Below are 22,916 nucleotides of genomic sequence, written 5' to 3'. Positions count from 1 at the left end.
ACCGTGAGCCAATTAAACCTCTTTTCTTTCCTTCTTATTTTATTTATTTCCTATTTATTTATTTGAGACAGAGTCTTTCTCTGTGGCCCAGGCTGAAGTGTAGTGGCACTATCTCGACTCACTGCAACCTCAGTCTCCTGGGCCCAAAGAGATTCTCATGCTTCAGCCTCCTGAGTGGCTGGAACTACAGGGGTGCACCACCACACACAGCTAATTTCTGTATTTTTTGTAGAGATGGCATTTCACCATGTTGGCCAAGCTGGTCTCGAACTCTTGGCCTCAGGTGATCCGCCGGCCTCAGCCTCCCAAAGAGCTGGGATTACAGGCGTGAGCCACCGTGCCTGGCCTAGAGTCAAATTTTTATAAAATTGTCTCCATAAGATTACTAGAAAATGCTAATGAGACAATTAATAAATGTGAAATATTTGTACTCAAGCTGGTTCTATAAAGATAAAAAGTTGAAAACTGGTTAATTTTATTTGCATATATTATCAAACTGGTTGATTCTTGCTACCCAGGTGATCTGGGAAGCTTTGGCATAAATTATCAAATTAATGAGGTCATTATTGCCAAGTCCCTAATTTACTTTGAACAGTGAAAACCACCACAGTAGAAACAAACCACATAGGAGCTCACCAAGGTAGGAAACACCTTCTTCTGGAGATATTGTTCCATATTTCACCATCATCTTCACAAAGTCAATCAATGTTTTCATGATAGTAATCAGTGTTTCTTTCTCTTTTGCTTCTTTTTCTATATGAAAGAACAAAATAACTTAAAACTAGTGGGGGATAGCTTCCTCTTTCAATGTCAGTTTATAAAGGACAGCATCTTTTTGTTTGTTTGTTTGGGGTTGTTTTTTTTTTTTTTCCCAAAGATGAGGTCTCAGTGTGTGACCCAGGCTGGAATGCAGTGCTATTTGCAGGTCTCATCATGGCTCACTACAGTCTCAGACTAAACTCCTGGATTCAAGAGATCCTTCCATGAAGTTGGAACTATAGGTAAACACCACCACACCCAGCACTAGTTACAGTATTTTACTGAAATATTTTTCTCTATATTTATAGCTAAAACCATATATATTTAACTTACAAAAAAAATCTAAGCTTGATTGGAAATATAGGGTAAGATAGATACAGCTATACTGAACTTTTTTCAGAAATAGGCAATTATAACTTCTCCAAAAGAGTTTAATTTCTTTTAAAATATTTTGCTGATAGAGTAGATGATAAAGACTCAGTTTTCAACCCGAGATAACATGAACTCAAAAGGAAGGGTAGAAGACTGGCAAGCTAACAACTTTTCTCTACTCAGGTGGTAAGTCTTTGAGGGCAAGAACAATCTTTATTCATTAATGAAGCTTAATTTTCTTAATTGAAAATAAGAACGTACATAGTTTTAGTTTATAAATGCAAAATTGATTTTTGAACAAGATGTTACTTTTTAATCTTTGTTTCATTTGAAAGAATATATGCGTATAGTAAAAATATTTCAACTACTCAAAAGTAAATAAAAATGGAAAGTAATATTCTCTTCCTCATCCCCTCTAACTCTCTTTAAGTAACTATTACTAGCAGTTTCTTGGGAACCCTTTTTCTTTTTCTTTTCTTTTTTTTTTTTTTTTTAGGTGGAGTTTCACTTTGTCACCCAGGCTGGAGTGCAGTGGCACCATCTTGGCTCACTGCAATCTCTGCCTCCTGGGTTCAGGAGATTCTCCTACCTCAGCCTCCCGAGTAGCTGGGATTATAGGCGTGTGCCACCACGCCTGGCTAATTTTTGTATTTTTAGTAGAGATGGGGTTTCACCATGTTGGCCAGGATGGTCTCAATCTCCTGACCTCAGGCGATCCGCCCGCCACGGACTCCCAAATTGTGGGGATTACAGGCATGAGCCACTGTGCCCGGCCTCTTGGGATCCCTTTGTATTTGACATTCTGTTCTGCATCTTGATGGAACAAAATGGATAATGATGCCATAATAGCTGAGTAAAAAATATTAATTCTAAAATCAGAAAAAAACATCAGTTTCCATTTTTGAAGAAAAGAAAAACTAAGATGCTAGAGGGGAGCCCATTTTCCCTATTCTTTGAGCTTCCACTGAAAGACTTTCTCTAAATACTCCTAGCCTTTCCCCTTCCTCTGCATCCTCCCCCACAGATATGGTTGGTAAGCAACAGCCATTAGCCTATGTTTCTCAGCTGGTGGGGATTTGGAATCTTTCTTTTTTCCCACTTGCTTGGAACAGTGCAAGGCAAGAACCTGAGAAACGAGCCCGTTCTGCAGACCCAAACTATCCCTGAGACTGGCTGTTGATCTAGATGGAGGAGTAGGGAGCAAATAAGGCCACAGTTGGCTCTCACATGAAGCTACGTTCTGCAGCCCCGTGTTTATCAGCAACAGAGATGATATTTTGGTTTCCTGCCTGCTTTATTCATTCTTAATTTGTTGAGACCCTGGGCAAGAAAGACAGATGCTAGCAAAGAACTCAGTATAAATATTTAAATTAAAATCATGGGAAAATAAAGGCAATAAGAAATGAGGTGAGGAAAATGGAAAGATAAAAATGAATAAGGAACATTTTATACAGTAGCATTTTTAAAGATGCCATCAAAGTCATGGGTTGGGAGGGAGGAAAAACGGGAGAAGAGGCAGGGGAAGAGATCTTGGAAAAGAACTGATAAATAGTAACTTCAGCTATCACATTATTTGCTCAAGGGCACATCCGTAAAAGTATTTGGCATCACGCTGGTGCTCTTCACTGATGAGAAGTGACTCACCAGGATGACAGAGGTTCTGAGTTGGGCATCTGCCAACCAATGGGGCAAGATGGCTCAGAATGGACCCTCTACAAGCCCTGCAGAGCCAGCAGAGTGGTCGGTGCCATCTGGCCAATGTCTGGAATTGAAGCACAAAGGATGTTCTCCAGAAATGAAAGCTTATTTTAAGGTCACTTCTTGGGAGAAATAGATTACAGTTATAGAAGTCTTTATATAAATGTTCAATCTGGGGCTGAATCCTTGAACAGGGAAAGGAAAAGCCATGAAGGCAGTCCAGAGCATCTGTTTGAACAATAACAATAGAAACATTGCACATTATTATCCTCCTTGCAGATTAACCAAAATAAACATGGACTGAATCCTCAGTTAACTCAGTGCACCTAGGAGCAAAGAGATCAGCATGAATGACTTTGCTTTGAAAAACAAAAACAAAAGCAAATAATTTCCCAAGTGTGTTTTAGGCTCCTGGATTTCTTCAGTCTAATGTTCTCCATTTTAACTCTGAAGTGAAAATGTTCATAAAGGCTGAAGCTGAAACTGTTCATAAAGAAGTCTTGAATAATCTTTTGAATTAGGTTTCATACACTGTTTCCATTAAGGAAAGTGAGTAAAGCCTTTGAAAGAAAGATATGTTGCAAATGGCAGGATTTCCTTCCTACTTTCGTGTTTGTGTATGTGACAACATGTATGCTACTAAAAAAAAGTCAGGCAAAGAAAGACAAATACTGTAGGATCTCACTTATATGTAGAATCTCAAATAGTCAAACTCATAGAAGAAAAGAGTAGAATGGTAGTTGCCAAGGGCTAAGGGAAGGGAAAAATGGGGAGGTGTTGGGGTCAAAGGGTACGAAGTTTCAGTTATGCAAGATGAATACATTCTGGAGAATGTACAGCATGGTGGTGATAGTTAACAGTCTTGTACTGTGTATTTGAAATTAGCTAAGAGGGTAGGTCTTAAGTGTTCTCATCACACACACAAAAAGAATAAAAGAAAAAAAAGAAAAAAATGTTAACTGTGAGCTGATAGATACACTAGTTAGATTCATTGTGATAATCATTTCACAATGTATAAATGCACCAAAACATCAAATTGTACACCTTAAATATATATATGATGTTTGTTTGCCAGTTATACCTCAATCAAGCTGAGAAAAAAAGAGTTGCAATAAGAGTTGAGGTTGAACTGGGTAAGGGCAGGGACACTGCCTGGTTCATATCCATCTTGGTGCTAGGTCTTTTCCGGTACCTTGTACATAGCACGTGTCCAGTATTTGTTTGCTGAACAAATAAATGAACGTTCTGTTAACAAGAAGATTAAATTATCCAGAAACATCACCTTTCCTGATTATCCTTTCCTAAATATTTTCATAACTGGTATGCTCCTTTGGAAAAAAGAAATTGATGTGAACCGTTTTCCCCAAGCCCACAGTGTATGTCATTGAAGATTATATTTGGAAACTGAAAACAGGAAGAAAAAAACCCACCCACACATTTCCTGGAATTCCTCTTTCTGTTCCACATAATCACAACTACACAGTGGTTACCTGAATCAATACTTTTCAGTAATGCATAGAAATTTGGGAAATACTGGAGTTCCTCAAAGTTGTCTTCACTGTAGGTTTTGGTTCTCCTTTCCAAGCCATTTGTCAAGGTTAAGGTGTTAGATACTGTTTCATCGTTTTCTCCCTTAGTAAGACCATCTTGAATTGCTGCCATTGGAGTCTCCAGTGGGGAAAAATCAATAAAAAATAAACATTTTGTTAGAACTAGTGAAACTCCAGCTTGATTCCTTCCTTTGTGATGCCCTTAAATGTGAAGAGAAAGAATTCCCCCACCTTTGCAAGCTCCTGCAGGTTCAAACCCATTTCTAGACATGTGTGCTCTTGTCATTTGAAAAGGTCATTGAAGCTTAGGGAAAGGAGCTCTACCTCAAGGGAAATCCCCTGAAGAACCTGGATCCTGCTCAGGGGAAAAAGGGGAATTTCTGGGCTCCTTCTCTGACCATGTTTACCTCCATAAATTCTCATGAGTCTCTCCTCGAAAAACTGCCTTTTAATGAAGAGGGAAACTTTGAGTTCACAGAATCCACCAAGAGGGCTGGTGTCAGGATACAGGAAAGCCTGTTAGAATGTCTATCCCTAGCAGGGCAGTCATACTTGGGAATTTCTGAGTAAAATTTAAGTGCTGTCTGGATGAGTGTACAAAATCCTTTCTCTCAGACCTGATATTTGTTCCATGGCTCCCATCTTAGTAAATGATTCATTCTGTGTTCAGTGAACTAGATAGAAATTTAAGAGCCTTTCTTGCCTCTTCTTCCTTTTCCCCCATCCAATCAATCAGTAGCCTTGTTGGCCCCGCTTTCAAAATTTATCCCAAATTTGCACGTTTCTCTCTCCACTATGCCACTCTAGTCCAAGCAGCCTTCGTTTCTCACCTGCTAGCTGCAACACCACCCTCCCCAAATCTGTGCCCAACACTGCGTTTCCACATTGTAGCCAGAGTTCTCTTTTTAACAGTCTGATCATGTAACTCCTTTGCTTAAAATTCTTCAGGGGACCAGAAAATTCTCATGGTTCTTACAATAAAGATCAGAGTCCATCCATGGCTCATAAGGCACTGCATGGTCTGGCCCGGGTCCACCTTCCCAGTCTCTTCTTTTTTTGCTCTTTCTTTTTGTGCCAGCAACACTGCTTGTTTCAGTTGCTTGGATACTCCACACATCCTTCTCTGTGTGCTGCCTCTCATGTTCACAAGTTAACTCCTATTTGACCTTCGGTTCTCAGTTCAAGTTACTTCCTTAGGGAAGAATTACCTGAGCCTAAGTCCAGGTCAGGCTCCTTTTTTGAGGTCTCACAGAACCATGTTTCTTTCCTCAGAGCACTTAATGCACTTGTAATGAAAATACATGATGATTTAAACACGATCTACCTCTTCCACTAGACTTTGAGCTTCATGATTAAGGGATTATGTCTTTTTAAATGGGCATGGTATTTCCAGTGCTTGGTACAGAGTTGGTATTCAATAAATATTTGTTGAAAGAATATTTCATTTGTATTTAATTTGCATTGATGCATTCAGGTAACATGAGTACACAGGTCAAGCATGTGAACATTTTAGAGATGGGTGAATAGGATTATGTAATGGGAGTGAAGAATTATGGAAATAGCTATGTTAGTTGTTAGTTTTAGCTCAGACTGGTAAGCCTGGGTGAAAGTCATAAGGGTTTTTTTTTTTTTTATAAATCTGGAACTTTTTTTTTTTTTTTTGAGTGGGTGAATCTTCAAAAGCTGCTTTAAAAGATGGCAGCTGTTGAGGATTGGAAGTAAGGAGAGCAGAGGAAAGTTTTTAGGCTACCCAGTAAAAAAAAAAAAAAAAAAAAAATCCAGACCCAATTTCTATTTTCTAGCCTCTCTAAAACAGAATTATCAGCCTCTATAGTCTTTGTATTTGAGATAAGATGTTGGAGGAGATGAGGAGCCATGGGTGTGGGTTCTTTACAGAAGAAAATCAAAGGACAGATGAGGAATTTGATATCCCCCTATGATCAGTTTCATCTAAAGTTTTAGAGAGAATTCAAGGTGGGGAGAAAGATCTCAGCAGCTTGGTTGGTGCCAAGGAAAAAATGAAGAGGCAAGGAGTCCAATAAAGGGAAGGAAGGATGAAATTAGCCTGGGTAAATAGGCATCTAAACCAATGAAAAGGGGAAGGAGCAGGTGGAAGAGCACTGCCAAGAACAGAGAGGCAGCATTAGGCAGCTGGCTCTGGGGAACACAAAAGCTGGTGGAGCAGACGATCTAGTCAACCCACTTCTTTGTGGGGGGACTGGGCACAGATGATGACATCTGCTGTGAACAGATGTTGGATACCAAAGGAACTGTGAGATGTTTGGTTGCAGTTCACTGGGACTGTACATATAGTTGTTATTATGTGATATTGTTACTTCACATATTATTATGTATTATTTTACTGTGGGGTATAAGATGTAATCTTTACCAAATAATAGACTACAACATAATCTTTACATTATTTTCAAAGTGGAGATCATTTATATTTTTAACTTTTTGGTATTTTATGCATATACATATTTTAAAATTAATTAATTAATTTATTTTTTGAGACAGGGTCTCACTCTGTCACCCAGACTGGTATGTAGTGGTGCCATCATAGTTCACTGCAACCTCAAACACCTGGCCTCAGGCGATCTTCCTCTCTCAGCCTCCTGAGTAGCTGAGACTATAAGCTTGTGCCACCACACCCAGCTAATTATTTTTATTTGTAGAGATGGGGGTCTCACTATGTTGCCAGGACTAGTCTTGAACTCCTGGTCTCAACTCCCGCCTCAGCCTCCCAAAGTGCTGGGATTATAGGTTTGAGCCAACATGACTGACCTGACTATAAATGGGCTAAAAATGCCACATACCTCAAATCTTCCTTAGTATCAAGTAAGGTACTAATTATTATACAGATAGAAGTACACACACACACACACACACATCCATCCATGCAGATACATATACACTCATACATACCACTTTCTCTGGTATTTTTCCAGCCTGATTCTCGGTCCTGCTAGTTGGCTTATTGAGATCCTCCTCATAATTATTGGCTTCCTTTGAGATTAATTTTTGTAAAACCTCCGCTACTTCATCTTCCAGTGTATGTGCTTGGCTTTCTGTGATCTGTCATAAAAAGGCAAAACATATATAACTGCTATATTCCCAGTCCTGTGATTTAAAAAGAAATGCGGACTAAACTGTAGTCAAACATATATTTTTTAAAGAGGACTCTTCTGAACCATCTTTCAGACAGCCCTCACTTATGCCTGTACCACATACTAGCTGTTATAGGGATTGCTTGGCACTCCTGGAAGAAGTATATTTGGGCCCACCATGCAAGCTGTTAGTCCTATCTCTTGAAACCCACGGACCACATATTTTGAGAAACACCCAGAGCATTGCTCCACCACAGCTTTAGGTCATAGTCAGATAACCTTTGACATCCCACAGCATTAGCATCTTAATAAAGCCTGCCAGGGCCAGATCAGGGGAGAGGAGCCAAGCTGAGGTGGATTCAAATGAGATCACCTGGAGTTTCTAAAATATAGATCACATGCTTTTGCTCCTGTTATTTCTTTTTTGTCACATACATGTCTTTTACCTCTGCTGGTCATATCCTAACCATCCCTCTAAGCTTCCTTCATGCGCCTCTCCTCTGAAGCCTTTCCTTACTCCAGTTGGAATAAGCTATTCTCTGGCTCTTATGGTTTTTAAGCAGCTGGCATTTGGGGCATGTGTCTAGTTCTACTTGCCTAGTTCTTCTGATGGATGATAAACTCCCAGAAAAAAAGAATGGTGCTTTACTTTTTCTTAAAACCTATGGGTCCTAGTAAAAGGAAGACACATGATAAACACTTGGCTACTTGAGACAAGTGACTTGGCTTCTTGGCATACTCTAAACTGCACTAGGAATTTGGTTTATTTCCATGCACATGACTTACAAGGCCAAGATTCAGTAGTTTAGAAACAATCTTGTCAAACACTGCTCTGTCATTTTCTTCATAAATCCTGGTAGCGATTTTATGGACAATGTCTTCAGCAGTTAAAGGAGTCCCGTCTAGTTGATGAAGACCATCTGGATCATCTAGACAGAACGACCACAACTTCACACCATAGTGATCATAGATCTGTTTCATGCATCATATTATACTTATAATCTGTACTTCACTTTTGTACACTCAGATATGTTTGAGATGTATTTATGGTAGTTCTTGGTCCACGGAAACCCTTAGTTTGAAATAAAATTAATCTTCATGTTAAAAACTTAGTATGATAATGGACATTCTGGAACTTTCTTAGGTGACTATAAGAGGAAGGAAGAGCTAAAGGCAACACAAAAGCCCTCTCCATTTATTGTTATCACAAACAATACAAACCATATTATACCTTTTATTAACATAGTATGCCATATTTATATAGCATGTCATATTATTCAATGTACCCTTCTATATATTGTATGATTTGATATTTCAGTTCCATACAGGGAATAGATTGTTTGGTAATATCCCCACATGTACTACCTTTGCAGGCAAATTCCTGGGGTAGGGGCAGGGACCTCTACCTCACACCCAGAATCAGAGAGTGTGTACTGAAGATTTTATGACTCACCTAAAATAAATATTTACTTCTAACTGACCCTGTATCAGAGTGTCTTTATGTAAAAAAGGCAGCTTAAGGTAACAAGACTCATTCTTAGAGAACAGGGAACTTACTTTATGTGCCTGGAATTTAAACTTTTGAAATGTGGCAACAGATCTGCACAAAGCAATATGTAAATCTTTGCAGAGAAGCATGCTAATATGTACCCTTGGCTTTCCTAGAAATACATTTGGCAATACGATTTCAGACCAAAGTAAGGGCCCATCCTGAGGGAAAGGGCTAGTGGCAACGAAGCATTGTAGCACATCCATGGAGATCTTCCAGGAATCAATTATTAGTCATCTCCAATCTATACCACATTGAATGGATCAAATTTACAAGACTCTTAATTCTCCCTGTTTCCTCCGGGAAGATTGGAAAGATCAGAATTTTAGCCCCAGTGATATCTCTGGTTAGCTATATCCTTGGATCACTGTAAAGGAGTCTAATAAGGTATCTATTTCATGGGATTGTTGTGAAGATCAGATGAAATAAAATGTAAAAGTACCTTTTAGATTGAAAAGTACTTAAGGTCAATGCAAAAGTAATCGCGGTTTTTGCCATTACTTTTAATGGCATTACTTTTTAATGGCAAAAACCGCGATTACTTTTGCACCAACTTAATATATGAAAGCTAAAGTATTATTGTTATTATGCACGATATATTTGTATTTTGAAATAAAGGAACTGCAATTATCTTCTAGAGAAAATGGAAATTGAATCTCTGGCCAGATTCTGCCCAGACAATCCTCATCACACTCACTCAAAGAAAGAAGAACCTAGTATTTCTCTTCTGATTCTGCTCTTTTCTTCCATGGGTTTTGGGGATTTGGACAGGGAATATCTCCTTTGGCTTTTCTTTCAGACTCTATGAAAATAGAAGTATATGCTGCCTCAGGCAGAATATCTTCTTCTTGTTTGGAAAGAAGCTTAGGAAAATGAGTAGGAGTAAGTATACATGGAGGACTGGAAGTTCTCTGTCAGTACAAAATTGCCGAGCTGTTGGCCAGCCCATGAGCCATGAGCCCTTCGAGCTGAGTACCAGACAGACAAAAAAGCAGAAAAGCCCCTAAGAAAAACAAAACAAACAAACAAACAACAAACATAAAATCAGTTCTCCTCCTGGCTGACTGAAAATTTGGTTCATCATCTATTTTTCAGAAGCAGAGACTCACTATTATGTGTCTGATTTTTCCATTTGTGGGTTGCAAGTCAGGCTCTCGGGAATACACAGAGCAGAAACTGCCCCAGTCTATGCAGAGGTGGAAGAATTTATTTCCCTTCCCACTTATCCCTCAGGATCCGTAAAAGGAGGAATATTGGTTGCCTGCTAAACCTGGAAAATAACTGAGATGATTGTTTTTCAGTCCATTTACTTCACAACAGGGAGGATGTTAGTAACCCACTGAAGAGACTTTGCTCTGCTACACCGCTGTACTCTCTTGAGCCAGGAACTTAGGTCTCCCCTAGCAGCGCTTTGCTGGATGGGGTAAACAGTGGAACGTGTGACCATTGCTCCTCACCTTTCCCTGATTTCCTTCACTCTTCTAAAATGGATAGTATGACCCAGAATGGCTTCCCTCCTGCTCATGAAGGGGTATTTCACCCTCCATGTATAGACTCCCAGAGGGGAGCCAAACATGGGTTTAACACATAACTTTTGTTAAGTAGCCACAACATTCTAAGTGAATGTCAAAGGGTCATGTCCCAAGTCATCATCTGTCCAGTTATGTTTTGAATCCCTAGCATCTAACATAGCACTTGACATTCATTTGTTCAATATATTTTAATTGAAGCCTTACTATGTGTCAGACACTGGAAATAGAGTGATGTAAAAGTTAGGCATGCTCCCTGACTACACAGGGCTTATTGTCTAGCTCATAGTCCAATACGTAGCAATTGCTCAATAAATATTTGAATGCATACAGGAGGCCCAAAGCACTGCTTTATAAGAGAAATTTGGAGAGATCCTAAATTGTGCATACTATAGAAAACAGTGAAAAGGAGAATTGATGGGTCCTGTAGCACAAACCTGTTTGGAAGCTTCCCAAAGGCAAGAGTAGGTATGGGAACACATCTGGCAGAAGTTAGCTTCCTTTACCTTCCCCTCTGGGATGAAGTCTACATGCATCTGAGGCTCTATTCAACTTGGTGGCCAAAACCCCCTGGTTTCAGGATTTCCAGAGCACAAGGGGAGACCAGAAGCTTACTCACAAATCATTGTCTCCAAGAACCCTGGCCGGTCTTTTCTGTGATCTCGAGTGGAGTTAATACCTCCTACAGTAAACCTGAAGTCATTAGGACTAGCACTTGGTAGTTCCAAACATATTTGGGATGGTAATAAAATGTTGAACAGTTAAAAAATTAGTTGCTCAAGTTAGTAGTCAGATCAAAAACAGATCTATGTCTCTGCCTGCATGTACAACCAGTTTGACCAATCCAGCCAACTCAATATTAGATTATTCTATTAAATCAAATGATCACTTCGGTTGCAGTGGTTGAATCTGTTTTGTCTGCAGTTATAATCAGTGTCTATTTGTAGTCCCAATATTTTAGGTAAAAAAGTTGAATTCAAGATTTTAAAAAGTAAATTTCCCTAAGTAGCATGGCATACGATATATGTCAAAATATATACCCATTGCCTCCATTCCACTTCATAGGTACACAAGACACTTTGGAATACTCCTAGGTCATTATGTCCTATGAAAGTCCACTATTTAATTGTCATATAAAAGTCATATATTTAATCGTTAGTTGTTTTCTGTCAGAGATAATCAGCATAAATCTCCTGTAGCCATGGAACAGAATAAGGACAGGGAAGAAACCTGTACTTACTCCTAAGCACTGGTTCTCAAAATGAAAAACATACTTTTCTCCTTAATGCCTAGGTATGGCAGTTCATTTATTCCCTCATCTGTTATTTCATTCGTTCATTCATTCTTTCATAAATTTATTCAATAAATTCATGGGCTTCCAGGCACTGGGGTTACAATGTCTCTATTCTTATGAAGTTTTCAGTTTAGTTTTGGAGAAAGGCATTAATCATAGATAGTCACACTTATGAAGGTAAGATTACAAACTTTATGAAGTGCCATGAAGGGCAAGGACAAGGTTTCTATCAGGTTATGTGTGCTGGATGAACCTAGAAATGTAGTCAGGAAGCAGTCCATGCAGGACTATGCAAGCTTCATTAAGGACTTTGGTTTTCCTGTTTTGTTTGTTTGCTTGAGACGGAGTCTGGCTCTGTCGCCCGGGCTGGAGTGCAGTGGCGTGGTCTTGGCTCACTGTGGCCTTTGTCTCCTGGGTTCAAGTGATTCTCCTGCCTCAGCCTCCCGAGGAGCTGGGACTACAGGTACCCACCACCACTCCCGGCTAATTTTTGTATTTTTAGTAGAGACGGGGTTTCACCATGTTGGCCAGGTTGGTTTTGAACTCCTGACTTCAAGTCAGGAAACTATCACATTGGCTGCCAAATGAAGAATGAGTTGGGGAGAGGCAGAGTGGTTGCTGGGAGAACTGTAGATTTTGCAATAGTTTACATGAGACATAATTGGAGCTTGGACAAGGATTGGAGTTTGCACAAGTATAGAGAAAAACAATTGAGAGATGCATAAGACATAAAATTAGTAAGTTTTGGCAGATTAGAATTTGAAAGGTGACGGAAAAGATAAGTAGTTTGATCCTAGATTTCTGTCTTTAAAAAACTGAATGGATAGTAGTGTCTTTCCTAAAGAAACAGTACTCTAAGAGAGCTAAGTTGTGAGGTGGACACAGATTATGAATTTAATCATGGGCATGCTAAATTTGAGGTGCTTCTGAGACTGCCAAGGGAAACTGTCAAATAGGTAAACAGATAAATAAGTGTATAGCTAAGAGAAGCCTGGCCTAGCGATACAGGGTATCAGGATATAGATGTAATTGAAGCCATGTAAAGGTTAGGATGACCTACAGAGAAAGGATATGACTAGGAGAAAACATTGAAAAGGAAATAGTGGATATTTCACATTTTTGGGTAGGGTGGGAGGGTACTTTATTGATCTAATTATTTGAAAATTATGATATTTTGTGTGTACTAATTTTTAAAGTAAATTTGAATGTTCAAATGAATTTAATAACATAAAATGTAAATACTAGATTAAAAATGTTTTCAGAGCATCGCTAAAGGAATTTTTAAAGGGAAAATAAAATTTGGCACTCTGTGGAGCTGGGGCTTTACACATTATTGTAAATAGATGCTTTATCTCAATTTTTGACTTGACTAATAAAGGATTATGAATGTTTAAAAGATATTTTTAAAATATTGGACTTTCTCTTAACCCACTATAGGGAACTCCATGTTAACAAAAATTCTTTTTTCTCATTTACCTTGAAATTTATGATCCAATCCACTCTTAGTAGAATCATAATCATCTATCAGTTTTCGATTCTTGGTTGAATCAACATCTTCCACATTCAACTTATTATCAAGTGGGGTGCTTCTTATAGATTGTCTTTCTTTCTCCATTTTTTCCTTTTCTGTTATTGCCTTTAGCAGGTTCAAGTTATCAACAAAAGAATAGTTGCTCTGACCTGGTTTGTTTTCTGGAAGAAAAGCCCCAAACCAACACAGCCATTTTAGTTCACATTCTCATAGCCTACATTATTTAAATTAACATCAACATGATTTCTTTTTACCTAGAGGATATGTTTTTTTAATCTTGTCTGCTTCTGCTTCAGCAATCTGTGAACAAACAGGAGATAGACCTGGTTTAAAATCATTGCTCCACCACTTACCAAGTATGAGAGCCAAATGATTTACTCTCCATGGGATTTAATTTTCTTGTTTGTAAAATGTGGATAATTCCTATTTCAGAGCACTGTTATAATTATTAAATGAGATAAAATTAAGGGCAGATGCTCAGTAAGTGTTAATTCCTTTCTCCTATAATATTGGTGAAAGAGAAATCTCTGGTAAATTAGGCAATCTTACAACAGAGTGGATGTGATACTGAGCTTACTGGGTTATTATATAGCTACTCTATGTATTCAATATACAGAACTCAATATAAATAACTGCTAGGGCACAGAATTTACCAAAACTAGATTTCCCATCCTAATTGCTGTCAATTAACTATTAAGTTCCTGATGTTTGTAAATTCAAAATGACCAAAATGTCACAGCATAATTACATTAAATAATAATAACTAAATCAAAATGAAATAGCATTCATAATGTTACTTTTGACCTACCTGTTCATTCAAAGGTCTTTCTGCACTTAATTCTCTATTATGTAGAGATTTGTCTAGAATAAACACACGTGAATATAAATTTAATTGTGCATTGAAAGACAAAATATGCCTCTTATTAAATAAAATCTTTATAAAAAGGAAAAACAAACATTAGGAGAAATAATTTTTGGATAACTATGAAACAAATACTAACAAAGATTATCAAGATTATACAATAACAGTAATTATCAATATTACCTTGTTTATTATCTTGGTGTATCTCCTGAGCTGACAGAATCACACTTTTTTTTTCTGACCAGAAATTTAACATATAGTTCTAACACTAGGGTTACCAGCTCTTCTCAACTAGAGAGCATAATTTGGATTGGTATTATTGGCACACTAAAAGCTCTTTCATCATATACTGCCTATATAATGAATAGACTATCTGAGAAAGGTTGTAAGGCAACTAGGAAAAAATCCGAGCCACTTTAGGTGAAAAAGATTCCCTTCCCTTTTCAAAATAAGATCTTTAAAAACAATCCATATTACTGCCCTATCATTTTAAAAGTGAAGAAAAAAAATCTGTCTTCTGTCTCTAAATTCGAACTGATTTCTCTGTTCGTATTCATGTATATGATTTGATCAGAAAACGAGGCAGGGTGATTTACAGCTCACGTTATTATACCAAACTTTACCTTTTGGTGGCGAAATAAAAGGAAGGTAGGAAGAAGAAAAGTGCTCACATACCTTGGCTGCCTCCAGGTTTGGGGAAAGCTTGAATCGGGAGCGCAAACACCAGAATCCAAGTGCCGGTCCCGAGGAACCCCATTCTTCCACGCTCGGCTTGGGTCACAGCCCGGCGCTGGGCTCCTGGAGCTGTAGCTTTTGTTATGAATGAAAAGGAGGAGTAAAAACAGGAAGAGCCAGGAGGGCGGGTGTGGGGCGGGAGAGGGGCCGGGACTGGGCGGCCGCGGGATCTCTGACACTCGGGGGTCAATGGATTAGCAGGGTTGGGGCACGCGGGAGTCACGTCTCCAGGTGGAGGGGAGCGCTGTCCGCCCCGTGGGTGCTGAAGTTCCTGTGACGCGGAGACGGCCGCGCCAGGGCGTAGCTTTACTCTCGCTCCCTCCTGGAGAGGAAGTGAGGGAGGAAGCGCATGCTCCATGAACGCCAGAGGCGGGAGGGGATGGCGTCAGTGACTCCAACGCTACTCCAATCCCCCGGGAATGGAACAAAGGAGGAGCGACCGGCCAGCTGGCGTATTTTCTGTGCTGCAGTCCTAGGGTGCTCCTGGGCTCAGGGTCAGCTGGCTTGCCCTAAGCGTGACAGAATTGTCCTAACCTCCCAAGTAAACGTTACCTCAAGGGCCAAATGCCTTCTTTGCTTGTACACCTGTCAAGGAGATTTAGATAACCTTGTGCGAGGAGTTCTGCTTTGCGATTCTTCTTTCGGGATATCTGTTCCAGAATCCCTTCGTTCCATTCACCTCGTGTACCCAAAAGGTAGATATAATTCTAATCTCTTTAGAAAAGTCCTGCCTTTTGTGGTCTGTGTTGACGTATCAAGCATCCCTCAGCTCTACCGAGTCTTTTGAATTGGGAAATTCAAGGAGCAGTCTTCCAAATAGTCAGATTGCTGCAACACACTCTCACTCTCTGATGCTGAAACACAACAACAACAAAAACAATTTTTTGCCTATTCCCCTAAGAATGAATGTCTCCATCAGTCCTGAGTAGAAGAGCAGCAATGGCAAATTCTCCTTTCCCCACCAAGTGGAACCTCCCCCACTTTACACACACACCACAAAACTAAATTAGAAAAAAAAGAAGCTGCATTTCTGTAAAATCTTGCCCAGAATTTAATTATGTCCAAAGACCTGGCTGTTTCAGGGGTCCTTCAAGGGAGGAGATAGTCATGAAAAGCATTTTTCATCTTTACTAAGTTAGGGAGGTGCTTCCTATGTTCTAAGAATACTCCCAGAAGCCTAAGGTTATTGCATACAAGGAACTATCAAAGACTTTAAATAATGAAAACAAGCAACATTAATGTGAGCAGGGTGCTGAGTAAGCTCTTTAGTCTGATTTTTAAACAGAACTTGGACCTTTTCCTCTGGACTGCGGCATGCTGGGAACCAGTCTGAATAATGACCAAAGAGAAGGATTCAGCACAATCAGGCCTTTGATTTCTGCACCCTCCTTTTCAAGGAGGAAGTTATTCAAGTACCTAAAAACAAACAAACAACCAAGCTGACAAACAAATCTCCCTCGCTCTGGAGGTTTTTGAGTTTGGAAGTCACTCAAATACTTCCTTTCAGGATCTAAAGAGTACTTCTAAATCTAACAGCTCCTTCAAAACAAAAAAGCTCTTTCTTGGCAGTGATAACATAGCATTATTATCCCATTATACTGCATTAAAAAATTAAGTCATATTTTTAAATCCCAGCTGAATGAAGGGTACATTTCCTTAGTTTCCTTTTCTTTAAGATGGAAATGACAGGCTCTGTTTACCTCACACTCTTATTATGAAGATCAAATGGGTACATGTTTTGAACTAGTCATTTTGATACCAAGAATATTTTGATACAGCCTAAGAAAATAAGTCATGAAATGTTTTCAGCTTTTACGAAACATTACCCAATGTTATCTGAAATAGCCATTCACTGATCCTGAGACTCACTGATCTAATCCCTCAGTTTCACTTTGTCCTTTGTCCCATTTCTGACTCACTTGTCTCCTCAATATATGTTTGCAATTGGGAGACACTCAGGATGGAATGAAGGTCAGGGATATCTGTTGAGTACATTGCATTGCTTGCCTGAAAGAAAAAGGGTATTTTATCTCTCTCTGCCATTTGGATTTAAAGTGATTATGTTAAATGGACACTAAATCTAGGATCATGTTATATTTCTGATCAAATGATTGGTGGAGCATTGAGTAAACCATAGGCATGAATTAGTTTACATTATTCAGCCTTACAGATGATCCCACTGGACTTGGTATAGATCTGTGAATGGAGTAATCCTAAATTGTATTTATTCATCAATTCGCTTAACAGGTGTTTATTGAGCATCTAAAATGTACCAGGTATTGAGATAGTTGCTGGGTGTACAAAGACAAGTAAGACACTAGTCACTGCTATATCACTATAGCCTAGTAGAGAGAAAGGATTGTGGATATAACAACAACTAGTTGGTGAACAGGTTTCACATGCAACACACTATTCTTATTTAAATATAAGTGAATGAATAAGCACAAAAGTGTGTTAAGTGTCCTTTTTGTATGTGCAAAGTTCAAGTAGAGTCTGTCCAAATAGTGGAATGAATGGTCAGGAAAGATTTCAAAGAGAAGACAGCCCTTTTATTAATAATAAAAAGATTAAAATATTTGATTCTTATGTGTGAGCACACTATAAACATGGAATATGAAAATATATGTTGAAATTACAAGACAAATAGCATTGACACAGATCAGATAATTATTAAATTGACAATGTACAATGCACAGTGAGTTTCTCAATGCTGCTTGTTCATTTGTCCACACAAATGGAACAATTGTGGTGTGCTCATTCACTAGTGGAGAATATGATTTTTGGGCTAAGTCTTGAAGATACAGACATTTGTAGGATGTTTTCATTTATTACAGAAAAAATATATTAATTATTATTGTATTTTTGTAGAAAATTTCAAGCACAAAAGTAGAGGAAATAGTGAAATAAGCATGCATGAATCCACTACCCAACCTAAATTATCATTAACTCTGACCATTATTTTTATTCTATATTTCCATCTACTTCATATCCCCAGTGAATTATTTACTTATTTAAAACCCCAGATATCATCACAAGGTCAAGAGAGCAACACCATCCTGGCCAACATGGTGAAACCCCGTCTCTACTAAAAATACAAAAACTAGCTGGGTGTGGTGGCGGGCGCCTGCAGTCTCAGCTACTTGGGAAGCTGAGGCAGGAAAATCACTTGAACCCAGGAGGCGGAGATTGCAGTGAGCCGAGATCGCACCACTGCACTCCAGTCTGGCAACAGAGAGAGACTCCATCAAACAAACAAACAAACAAACAAACAGAAAACCCCGGACTTCATATCATTTCATCCATAAGTATGTCAAAGTATGTCAGTATATTTATGTAAAAGATAAGGATTTTTTTTCTAACATTGCTGCAATGCTTTTAACATACCTCCTCTTCATTACAATAATACCATAGTATCATCAAATATCCAGTCAGATTCAAATTTCCCCCACTTGCCTCATACTGTAAATATTTTCACAGTTGGTTTACTTGGACCAGGATCCAAAGGTCATGCTTTGCATTTGGGTGACATATGAGAGACCCATATGAGTAAGAATGGAAAGGCAGATGTTGCAAGGTTTTCTTTGACTTCCTAGATGAGATCATTGCTTCCTCAGGATACCATGCACACTCCCAGTTGGGCATATATCCCATCATGCTACTTTGTGTAGATGCTTTGTTTCTCCTTAGTTCCAAAATGATAAATACATATTGAAGGAAAAACTTCTGAAAATACAGATAAGAAAAAAGAGGAAATATCTGATAGTGATAACCAATGCAAACTTCAGGGGCATGTCCTGTTGTTGCACATTTTTCTAAGAAAACATTTTGTACATGTATTTATAAAATTATATCTCTCACTGTAATTACATGCTTACATATCTGTCTTTCTACCACACTAGACTGTGAATTTTTCAAGGAAAGGATCTTGTTTCACTCATCTTTGATTTCTCAGCCCTTCTTACAGGGTCTAGGTATCCATCTGCTTAAATAAATGAAGGGATGGAGGGTTTCCTGTTTACCTTTGGTCTTCAAATGCATATCCTTCAAATGCTGATGGCTATCCCACATTGGAGGATCATGACACTGTCAGTACAATTCTCCAGTCAACACTTTCATTACAAAGGAGTAGTCTCACAGAAGAGATGTTCATAAAAGGGCTAAGAATAGAGAGCCTGAGCTGGCAAGGCCCTCGCAGTTACAGCGTTATAGGAATGGATCTGTTGCTGTGAAAGAGACCGACACAGGATGCCAGCACTAGAGGTGGCTGCTGATATAGACGAAAGGAGAAATAAATGTGAAATCTAGAAAGTCACCATCACAGGAAAGTTGAAATGACAAAGAATAATAGAAATGAGCAAATAACAAGACTTAAGGAAAGTGAAGGCATGGAAATGAAAAGAAAAGGGCATGTGAATAGGGAAAGTAGGCCTAAATGACAAGATCATATAGGCCACCTACAGAGTGAAAAGGGCCAGAAATAAATCTGAGAGTGGGTAGGAGGAGAAAGTAGTAAACTTTTCTTGTTCACTTATCTCGCTTGTACCATAGTTGAACCAGGTTGGGTCAGTCACCTACCCTCGGGGCCATAGGAGGAAGATGTAAGAACTATGACTGAGGGTTCACTCAAGAACCATAAGGGTAGAATGACTTGCCAGAAAGAATCAGGGTGAGGCTATAAAGTAAACAAAAAACAACAGATGCTCACTACACCATTAAATACAGTATTTAAAATGAGTTAGCATTGTTTAGTTAAAATATCAGGTTGCCTATCAGCAATGTGATTCCTATTATAAAAAGAGTGTGTGGCTGGGCACAGTGGCTCAGGTCTGCAATCCCAACACTTACAGAGGCTGAGGCAAGAGAATCTCTTGAGTCCAGCAGTTTGAGACTGGCCTGGGCAACATAAGGAGACCCCATCTCTCCCACCCCCACAAAATAAATAAATAGATAGATAAATAAATAAGCCAGGCATGGTGGTGCATGACAGTAGTCCCAGCTACTCGGGAGGCTGAGGTGAGCGGGTAGCTTGAGCCCTGAGGCTGTAGTGAGCCATGATTGCAACACAGCACTCCAGCCTGGTTGATAGAGTGAGACCCTGCCCCAAAAACAAAACAACAACAAAAAAGTGTGTGTGTGTGTGTGTGTGTGCACACACGCTCACACCTAGAAATTTATTTGGAAGTCTATTTCCCATAATATTTACAATGGTTACCTGGTTAGGATTTTTCTTTGTTCATTACGCAGTTCTGAGCTCTTTAAATTTTCAACATGAGTAAGTATTATGCTGTTTTATAATCAGAAAAGAACAATAAAACAACATAGTCTATGTAAATCGTTTTATATACTATAATGTCTCATATTCCATTATGTTTCAGACAATTGTAATAAACTGTTTTCATTTGGGATGTGAGAATACATTGTGATAAGGTCAGTGGAAGGGAAATTAAAATTTGGTGGGAAGGTTTTTTTGTCTTCTCTGACACTCTGCTACTACTTGAGTGCCATTCTAAACAGTTTTTCCCAGTGTACTGTCATTACTTCTATGTCCTTTTCATTGTGACCTCCTAGAGAGGAGGGGCTTGTCAGTACTCATCTATTTACCTCAGTGCCTAGCATATATAGTAAAGAGGTCATAAATGTTTGTTTAATGGAATCTTATCATCTTATGAATCTACAGCAGTTCTCTTACATAAGCCTTGGTACCTTTTTTCCAAGTGTATTCCACGAGTGTATTTCAAGTGGCCATACTGCACAAATTCCTCATCAGCCCCGCCCATTCCCTCATTTTCCAGGGACAATGCTGCCAGGTAGACACGGGCATGCTTGACTTCCCAAATGCTCCTCAGGTTAGCACCCGCCCTCTGCCCTCTGGAGCTGAGATTTGTGGTAGTAGGAATTTGGAATAGGAAACTATTCTAGTTCTTCTCCCTGTTCAGTGATGCAGGTATGGGGGTTATCAGGCAGGGAGATAAAAGGTACAAAGTGGTGTTTCTTTCTATGGGGTTCAGCCTTGGGGAATCTGCTAAAATACAGAGGGGATGTGCTCCCTTGTGAATCTTCACAAGGTACTAGCCATGCAATGTGTGTTCAGCTTGCATGAACTTAAGGCCGTTCTTGACCCCCTTCATTAGTGTGGTGGTCAGGCTGGCCCTGAGTGAGCTACTTCAAACTCTTAGAAGTGTTGGTCAAGATCATCTGGATTTCTGAGGAGGAGACAGTAAGCATCAGAAGCTTGGCCTCTGGCTGCTGGAAGGCACCTTTCTCTGGGTTGTGCAGAGGTGATAGAGCAGAAGGTGCACCAGAGTCATTGTTCCTGGGCCTCTGAGGTCAGGTAGAGGACAAGGTGGAGACGGGCACCCACCCTGACTCACTCCTGTCCTGGAGGTCATGCAGATGCTGATTAGTAGCACAGGAATGTGGCAGGACTAAAGGAATTAGAGACTTTGCTCAAGGTAAGGGGCTCCACGAAATCACTGCTCTCTGGGCCTACTGTGACTATTATGGGGTGGCAGGAATTGAGATTCCTCTGTCATTAGGTGTAGTGGCCTTGGAGCATGAGTTGTTTCTGCTCCGTGGTTATAGTGAGTGAAGATGATGGACAAGTACCAAGAATCATGTCTTAAAGGAAGGCATGATTGGAGTTGTGATCAATAGCATAAATTGTGTCACCAAGGCAAGAGATCCAAAAGCAAGAACCAGAGCTCACTGCTTAAAGGGGCAGGGAAACTCAGCGAATTGATGAACCAGAGTACTAGGAAGAAGGCCGGTCTGGAAGAATTTTTGACTTGGTGTTTAGGCACCTACAGCGGCTTTTTATGCAGGTCATTTTATGCAGGCTTTTTATGCAGGTCCTGCTTTGCCTAGTTGTGGCAGATCCGTTAAAGGAACTGAAATGGACTGGCTGGGGATATGTAGAAATGGGTACAGTCTAAGCATCACCCCAGCACTCATGGCAGACCTTAGCTCTCCATTTCTCTTCCTCATGAACACAGTGAGAGGGCTCCACAGGGCAGGATTCCCATTTTAAGTTCTGGATTTATTTTTTAATGTTATAAAAAGGATTTGTTTGTTTGTTTGTTTGAGACTGGATCTCGCTCCATCACCCAGGATGGAGTACAGTGGCATGATCTTGGCTCACTTGAGTCTCAACCTCCTGGGCTCAAGCAATCCTACTGCCTCAGCCTCCTGTGTAGCTGGGACCACAGGCATGCACCACCAAACTTGGCTAATTTTTTTTTTGTAGAGATGGAGTTTTGCCATGTTGTTCATGCTGGTCTCAAACTCCTGGGCTCAAGCGATCCACCCACCTTGGCCTCCCAAAGTGCTGGGACTACAGGTGTGAGCCACCACACCTGGCCCCTTTTAAAGTTCTTATCTATAGATTTTAAGAGAGTTTCTAAATTTCTAAATCTAAGTTTCTAAATTTCAGATTCCATGAAGTAGTATTTCCTCTACATCAGTATCTGGGGCCTGGATGTGATAACTCAAAGAGAATTTCTCCCTAGAGGTCAACCCAACCATGGACAGTGGGAAGCAGCTTCTATCTAGTTGTATCAGACCCTATTTGGTAAAAGATGATACCACGGGACTGAGGAATCAATGTCCAGATGCAGGCAGTCTCCAATGGACCAAGGTGACAGTTCTTGTTCCTTGTCGTGGCTCCATGTTAGATTCTCTGGAGGGAGCTTCTAAAGTCTTCCCAAAGAAAAACAATGACCTAGAGACTGATAAACTCTGGCCCAGTAGCATTAGAGCATCGTCCAAAGCTGGGCTCTCAAGTGCCTGGTAACGGTGGCTTAGGAGCCCCTCTTATATGTGGCGTGAGGGCTTCCTTGCTCCATGTGGGTTTAATCCGCTTACCTGACTCATGGTTCTGGAAGATTAAAAATATGTGGAAATCTTGCCTAGGAAGTTGAAGCAGCTCTGAGAA

At 39.7% G+C, this 22,916-nt stretch overlaps 1 protein-coding gene across 1 annotated transcript in view; it reads right to left on the bottom strand.

The window, feature by feature from the left end:
- LOC116272764 (secretogranin-3) overlaps positions 1-15,407 on the bottom strand; it is a 39,569-nt gene extending 24,162 nt beyond the window's left edge. The window contains exons 1-8 of the mRNA XM_031661551.1: positions 14,927-15,407; positions 14,198-14,250; positions 13,644-13,689; positions 13,335-13,550; positions 8,273-8,415; positions 7,305-7,454; positions 4,320-4,497; positions 637-753 (exon numbers count right to left, since the gene is read on the bottom strand). Of these exons, the coding sequence (XP_031517411.1) occupies positions 637-753; positions 4,320-4,497; positions 7,305-7,454; positions 8,273-8,415; positions 13,335-13,550; positions 13,644-13,689; positions 14,198-14,250; positions 14,927-15,344 (1,321 nt within the window). The 5' untranslated portion in view covers positions 15,345-15,407. The remainder of the gene's footprint in view (positions 1-636; positions 754-4,319; positions 4,498-7,304; positions 7,455-8,272; positions 8,416-13,334; positions 13,551-13,643; positions 13,690-14,197; positions 14,251-14,926) is intronic.
- Positions 15,408-22,916: the final 7,509 nt, after the last annotated feature.

The sequence above is a fragment of the Papio anubis genome, unplaced genomic scaffold (genome assembly GCF_008728515.1).
Source record: "Papio anubis isolate 15944 unplaced genomic scaffold, Panubis1.0 scaffold187, whole genome shotgun sequence".
NCBI classification, from domain to species: domain Eukaryota; kingdom Metazoa; phylum Chordata; class Mammalia; order Primates; family Cercopithecidae; genus Papio; species Papio anubis.
This window is presented reverse-complemented; position numbering and strand designations above follow the sequence as displayed.